Source organism: Notothenia rossii (genome assembly GCF_949606895.1).
Source record: "Notothenia rossii genome assembly, chromosome: 4".
In the NCBI taxonomy this organism is placed as follows: domain Eukaryota; kingdom Metazoa; phylum Chordata; class Actinopteri; order Perciformes; family Nototheniidae; genus Notothenia; species Notothenia rossii.
In genome coordinates, this window is record NC_136902.1 from 6363466 (window position 1) to 6371198 (window position 7733).

The 7733-nt window shown below is 40.5% G+C and overlaps 1 protein-coding gene across 2 annotated transcripts in view; it reads left to right on the plus strand.

Moving 5' to 3' along the window:
• tfe3a (transcription factor binding to IGHM enhancer 3a) overlaps positions 1–6140 on the plus strand; it is an 18378-nt gene extending 12238 nt beyond the window's left edge. Inside the window, exons 8-11 of one of the 2 annotated variants that reach the window (XM_079678187.1) lie at positions 979–1035; positions 1627–1702; positions 3456–3603; positions 4651–6140. In XM_079678187.1, coding sequence (XP_079534313.1) covers positions 979–1035; positions 1627–1702; positions 3456–3603; positions 4651–4998 — 629 coding nt within the window. In that variant the 3' untranslated portion in view covers positions 4999–6140. The remainder of the gene's footprint in view (positions 1–978; positions 1036–1626; positions 1703–3455; positions 3604–4650) is intronic. The other variant, XM_079678188.1, reaches the window with a different exon arrangement.
• The last annotated feature ends 1593 nt before the right edge of the window (positions 6141–7733 follow it).

The following is a 7733-nucleotide window of genomic DNA, read 5'->3' on the forward strand; positions in this document are numbered from 1 at the left end:
CATCCTTTAGGGGTCCCTGGAAGGTTAGGAGATCTCTAGGCACCACTTCTCTGTCTCCCCTGGTATCTGGTCTCTTCTTGCTTTTTTAATTGATTTTACTTCTCATTCTTATTATTATTATTTGTATTACTTTTAACAGGGCTTTTAGAAACATTGTATGTATTTCCCTTGGTGTTTTTAGAAAGGTTTTTTGTAACCACATTATTATCCCCGAGAGCCAGTGCCCTACGCAGCGCTGCTCCGGAGCACTGCCCTTTCCCCTAACCTAACCCTTACCCTAACCAAGTCTTCACCCTAAAATGAATGATTCCCCTTATGGGGACCTCCATTTTGTCCCCATAAGGGAAGACTGCGACTGTGTAAACAGATGTAGGTCCCCACAAGGATAGTAATGCTAGGCCACACACACACACACACGCACGCACGCACGCACGCACGCACACACGCACGCACCTCAGATCCCCCAACTCTGCAGAGCTGATTGCTGATTGGCTCCTGTGTGGTCAGAGATCTGATGGTTAAGCCCCTCCCCCGTTTTTCTGCTGAAAATGTGTTCTTCTTCTCCAGTTTGATGAGTCAACATCACGACTTCCTCACACACTCACACACACACGTTGTATTTTCCCACATCATCAGTTCCTACTTCCTGTCCAGTCAACATGAACTAAAAAACACTTACTGCTGTTTCAGCTGAAAACCTTCAACCGTCTTTCAAAATAAAACGAGATGTCCATTAACTTCATTCATCAGCTAGTTGAATCACACACAACATATTCTGTTTACTCAAAATGTCCTCTTGTGTATAAATTGCTTACACTAGGTTACTTCTTCCACAGTGGAGAAGACTCATAAAAACCTTCCTTAATGACAGCAATACGCAGGACGATCTTTCAGACTTTGTTACAAATGTTTCTGTTTGTGTTTTTCCACATGAGCGAAATCTTGTAAATTGTTTTTCCGTTGTTGTTTTTGTTGCAGAGGTGGAGACCAAAGCTTTCATCAAAGAGAGACAGAAGAAAGACAACCACAACCAAAGTGAGGACATTACATTTCATACTGCAGTATTTCTCCGCGTATAACTTTAAACTTTATAACTGTGATGCTACTTCAGATGTCAGCAGATATCACAGAGTTGTACAATTTAGCAGAAAAGTTTGAGGCAGGTGAACTAATTAAATACAAACCAAATTATTATTTCACAGACCCATTGCCATACGTTTAGTCCTGTTTCATTCCACTCATGCCGTCAAACATTACATTTGTGACATTATCGCCTCTACAATGTAATGTAATATACAACACTTTGGGTATTACTTTGCTAATGACGTACTTGTATGTGGTTTTATATAAACATGGTTTGCCCCTTTGTCTCTTGAAACAAAAACATGGAGATCAGAAATGCTTCATTATTTATTTTTTCCATCGTTTTTTTCCTTTCTTTTTGCCGTGATGTGTAATGTTGTGAAATAACTCTCTCTAACTATCTGTGATTTCAAAATGTTTCTGTGGTTTTGTTGCAACATTTCACACAAAGTCTTGAAGGAACGGCTGCGGCTGATGCACAGCATAGAGAGTGCTTTACACCATGTAACAATAATAACATATTGTTGGTGCTGTGTGTTTCAGTCGAGAGGAGGAGGAGGTTCAACATCAACGATCGGATCAAAGAACTCGGGGGTCTCATCCCTAAATCCAGCGACCCGTCAGTACCAACACTACATACCCTTTCATGTTTCAAACAGATAACACACATCTACATTGTATCTTTCGACCGTAATACAAGTCACATTTCATGTCAGAAATAACGAAGACAGGCAATACTAATAACTGTATCATGATGCCATGATCTCTAGAAAAATACTTTTTATTTCAGAATTATAATTAACGGGGGGAAAATTAATAATGGTTTCAAAAAATAATATTATTATGATTTATTACTTGTATCATGTATTAGTCTTCATGGACATATTTCAATGAAAACTGAATGCACCTCGTTAAGCTCGTTAGTGCCACGTGCAGAGGTGGGAAGTAGTGGAGTACAAATACTTCGTTACTGTACTTAAGTACATTTCTCTGGTGTCAGTACTCTACTCCACTATTTATCTTTCTAACGACTTTTTACTTTGACTTCTTACATTTTGAACACAAATACCTGTACTTTCTACTTCTTACATGTTGAACCCAAATACCTGTACTTTCTACTTCTTACATGTTGAACACAAATACCTGTACTTTCTACTTCTTACATGTTGAACACAAATACCTGTACTTTCTACTTCTTACATGTTGAACTCAAATACCTGTACTTTCTACTTCTTACATGTTGAACACAAATACCTGTACTTTCTACTTCTTACATGTTGAACACAAATACCTGTACTTTCTACTTCTTACATGTTGAACTCAAATACCTGTACTTTCTACTTCTTACATGTTGAACACAAATACCTGTACTTTCTACTTCTCTCATTTTCCAAACAGGCTGGTTCCTTTAGTCTGAATGTGTGTTTGGTGGCGTGATCATTATTATTTAGAGTCATTGCGTGCCTATTGATTTGAACACGATCCGTGTATCCATCATTTCCTGGTCTTCTCTAAAGAAGAGGGACCAATAGGCGCTTTCACACCGCAGTACTTTTCCCACAAATGTTCATCAGAACTTAGTTCATGAGAACTCTTTAGTTCTCATGAACTAAGTACAGATCGCATTCACACCGGAATAAGTCCCTGAGGGAGGATTAGGCAAATGGGACTCCCAGCAGCTTCGACTGAAGCCTTTCGAGTAAACGGCCAGAACGCCGACACCTCCTCATCTCCACCGCTCCCATGTTTTATTTTGTGTTGACATAAGTTAGTCTCTCTGCGTTTCTGCGCTGGGCTAATGCTAATGCTAATAAAATGGCGGCTTCACAAACGTTTTTGGGAGTTTTACGGGGCGTGGTTGGCATTCCGCCCAGCCAATCAGAAACAGGGACCTTTTTCTCCCACGAAAGTCCCTGCTCTCTAGCAGGGACTGAAAAGGGGGTTAAAAAAGGTTCTGATGAACTCATTTTAGTTCCGGCTCTTTTTGGTGTGAACGCGACATTTCGGAACTATATCAGAACTAAAGTGGGAAAAGTACTGCGGTGTGAACGCGCCTATTGAAAACGTTGTCATGTTGCCGTTGTTCAGCATGGAAACATTCATTAGCTAACAATGACATTATTGTTCTGTTAATATAAAGGGAAGTCAGGTACTCTTTAAAACAGCTGCTAGTTATGGGTACTTTTTACTGAAGTACATTTCAAAGCCTCTTTACTTTTACTTGAATAAAGAAGTTTAGTCAGTACTTCTACTTTCACCTGAGTATCTTTAAACACGAGTATCTGTACTTCTACTTGAGTAAAGGATGTGTGTACTTTTGCCATCTCTTGCTACGTGTCTTAACGAGGCGAGGCCTGTGATTGGTTGATCAGGGAGTCGAGGTGGAACAAAGGCACCATCCTGAAGGCGTCGGTGGATTACATCCGGAAACTTCAGAAGGAGCAGCACAGAGCCAGAGAGATGGAGGAGAGACAGAGGAGGCTGGAGAACACCAACCACTCTCTGCTGCTGCGCATCCAGGTGAGGAGGCGGTCCTTATGGTGACTTGAGCACTGATAGCTCCACTGTGATTGGTTCCGGTCTTTGAGACAGAAGAAACTAAAGACAAAAGTACAAAAGGATTGCTTTTAAATGTTCTTTAGTTACATTTCTCAAAGCAAGTTAGCATCTTTAAATAATAAGAACCTTTCATTACTTCTGGTCCTTATAATGGACCAATCAGTGACTTGAGCAATGATAGCTCCACTGTGATTGGCAGAGGTGGGAAGTAGTGGAGTACAAATACCTCGTTACTGTACTTAAGTACATTTTTCTGGTATCAGTACTTTACTCCACTACCTATTTTTCTGACAACTTTTTACTTTAACTTCTTACATGTTGAACACAAATACCTGTACTTTCTACTTCTTATATGTTGAACACAAATACCTGCACTTTCTACTTCTTACATTTTGAACACAAATACCTGTACTTTCTACTTCTTACATGTTGAACACAAATACATGTACTTTCTACTTCTTACATTTTGAACACAAATACATGTACTTTCTACTTCTTACATGTTGAACACAAATACCTGTACTTTCTACTTCTTACATTTTGAACACAAATACCTGTACTTTCTACTTCTTACATGTTGAACACAAATACCTGTACTTTCTACTTCTTACATTTTGAACACAAATACCTGTACTTTCTACTTCTTACATGTTGAACACAAATACATGTACTTTCTACTTCTTACATTTTGAACACAAATACATGTACTTTCTACTTCTCACATGTTGAACACAAATACATGTACTTTCTACTTCTTACATGTTGAACACAAATACCTGTACTTTCTACTTCTTACATTTTGAACACAAATACCTGTACTTTCTACTTCTTACATGTTGAACACAAATACATGTACTTTCTACTTCTTACATGTTGAACACAAATACATGTACTTTCTACTTCTTACATGTTGAACACAAATACCTGTACTTTCTACTTCTTACATTTTGAACATATGATTTTGTTTTGGAATAAAAGTCAACTGTGTTTTGGTTTTGGTGTTTTTAGGAGTTGGAGCTCCAGGCTGGTCTGAACTCTTCCTCCTCCTCTTCCTCTCTGGACCCTCAGACCCTGCTCTCCCCCACGCTGCCTCTGCCCTTCTCCTCTTCCTCCTCTTCCTCCCTGGTGACCCCCTCCCTCGGTCTGGACGCCCTCAGCTTCGTGGACCTGGACGATCCTCACGGAGTCTCCGGTGTCTTCTCCCCGGACCTGATGTCCGACGTGGGGCTGACGGAGCTGCACGGCCTGCTGATGGAGGAGGGGGGCGGGGGGGTGATGTCCGACCCCCTGCTGTCCTGCGGAGCGTCGAGAAGCAGCAGCAGGAGGAGCAGCTTCAGCATGGAGGAAGACCTCTGATGACATCACCACACATCGCCGCGGCGCCGTTTTCCAAAAACACTGAATGTTAACCCGTGAAATCATCAAAACCAACACACAGAGGTGATGTCACGACGGCAACCACTGTGAGTCTACAGTGTTCCCATGGTAACCACTGTCTTGTTCTGACTGGAAGCTGATTGGCTGATAACCAATAAACTAAAAGCTGATTGGTTGACAGGCTCCAGGTGTCTAAAAGTAGGGCAAAACACTTGGAAAATTACCTTTAAAGTCTGAAATTCAGATTTAAAAAAAGGCAGGATAACCAAATCTTTGCTTGTGTTTTAGTTCATGAGTTTTAAAAAGGTGCTACATACGGCATTCAGAGCGTTAATATGGCATCAAACTATTGTTGTGTAAACGTATAGCGACTTAACGTCTACCTGACCGGTGAATGAAGTGTCTTTGTGTGCGTTTTAATCCGAGCTCCATGCTTGTGATACTGTTGGCCGTCCTCACTATTATACTGTCTAAGGGCCCGGAAACATGTGGCGTTTTTTACAGCGTTGTCGTCTCCTGTGGCCTGATATGAACATATTTCACCGCAGAACACAGCAACGCTTGTCATGTGACGAGGAACAACCAATCACAGCCTGCAGATCGTTCTCCCTTCTACCGTAAATCAGTCTACGGTAAATATGAAGGATGAGGAGATCAGTTTAGTATCAGTGTCTGTCCCACAATAAACACATTGAAGAAGATTACCTTCTAGAAAGTCGGCCATTATTCTATGGATTACAGTTTGTATGGTTCTATTAAAGGGGACCTATTATGCAAAATCCACTTCTTCACGTCTCTTCTACATCAACATGTGTCCCCTCTTCTTCATGTCTCTTCTTCATCAACATGTGTCCCCTCTTCTCCATGTCTCTTCTACATCAACATGTGTCCCCTCTTCTTCATGTCTCTTCTACATCAACATGTGTCCCCTCTTCTTCATGTCTCTTCTACATCAACATGTGTCCACTCTTCTCCATGTCTCTTCTACATCAGCATGTGTCCCCTCTTCTTCATGTCTCTTCTACATCAACATGTGTCCCCTCTTCTTCATGTCTCTTCTACATCAACGTGTGTCCCCTCTTCTTCATGTCTCTTCTACATCAGCATGTGTCCCCTCTTCTTCATGTCTCTTCTACATCAACATGTGTCACCTCTTCTTCATGTCTCTTCTACATCAACATGTGTCCCCTCTTCTTCATGTCTCTTCTACATCAACATGTGTCCACTCTTCTCCATGTCTCTTGTACTGGGGGGGGGGGGGGGGGGGAGGAGCTCCAACAAGCCGTGTAAGACAGAGAGTGAATACACATACTATACAGCAGGGGCGCCCGCACTTTTTCAGCTTGGGAGCTACTTTTAAAATGACCAAGCCCAAAAGATCTACCTACAGGGCCGCCCCTGCCCAATCTGTGTCGCGAGCGCGAGGGGGGGGTGCTAGTGGAGTAAACGGCGGATAAACTGTGGCGCGCTTACACTAATTGTGCCGCATAAGCGCTTCAGAGGAGGAGGTGAGGCCCCCTCACAAGTGCATGAACCTGTATGGCGCAATACAACTCAGACTGGCTTACTTTACGTCGATCAAGTGGCAAATGCCATAGTAAGGATGGATGAGGCTAACTTTAAAAAAAAAAAAAATGTTTTTTTTCAATGCCTTTGCGATCGACGTAATGGGCACCCCTGCTACACAGAGATGCTGTATGAGAAACCAATGTGAGTTGGGAACATTGAACAACGTAAATCTATTGTAGTAGACCTCAACAATGGAATTATGATCAGTAGAAATGGCCATGACATGGGACCTTTAAGATCATTTTTTGACCTTTCCTAAAAGATATTTCTCTAAGTGTCTCGTAGTGTGCATACACATGTTTTTATATTAGTGAATCTTTCCTTTTTATGTCTTAACATTGTGTATTTTCTATGTTGCAAACGGCATTAACTCGCTCCTCCTGCCCAAAATATGGAGTTTCTTCCCAAATGTATTTTTCCTGTAAATATGAATTTGTACATAAACATATAAATCTATAATCCCTGTACTGGAAAACAAACACTGAGAAGAATCTGATCCGTTCATTATTGATCTGTGTTTGCCTCAGTGTGTGGGCTTTCTGTTGGAGCTTCAGAGGAAACAGAAGGGAAATTAAAGGACTGATGACATTTCTTTAAAAAATATATAGTTCACATCCCTCCTGATATTTTTCCACATCTTCATTTGTTTTTGATTTCCTTCTTTACACGTTTCAGAGAGATTGAAGTCATTGTTATGCAGACTTAATTTGTTTAAGTTTTAATTTGAGTACATTATGGCACTTTTGGCATTCTTCATCATACCGTACAGAGGATAAAATAATAATAAACAAATACAAAAAATAAATATTGCACATCTGGCTAGGCTGTTCCAGTTTGAGTTTCAATTCAAATATAAAGCAACATGGCAGTCAGTCGTTAGATTCATCCAAAAAGGGATTTCTGTGTTTTTTATTGATGTTGTTTTTCTGATTTATGACATTTATTTGAAAAAACATCCAGTGTATTGTTTGTATGCGTCGCCTGTAGTCTTAATGTGATCTCAATGTTTCATTTAGCGTCATGTTCTTATTTTATAGATTGCATTTTTTATATATAAATAAAGTCATTTAAGAAAAATGCATTTTGTATTTTATGTGTTTTGTCTCGTCACGAACGGCTGCCCTCAATCGTTTTCTTTAATAAAC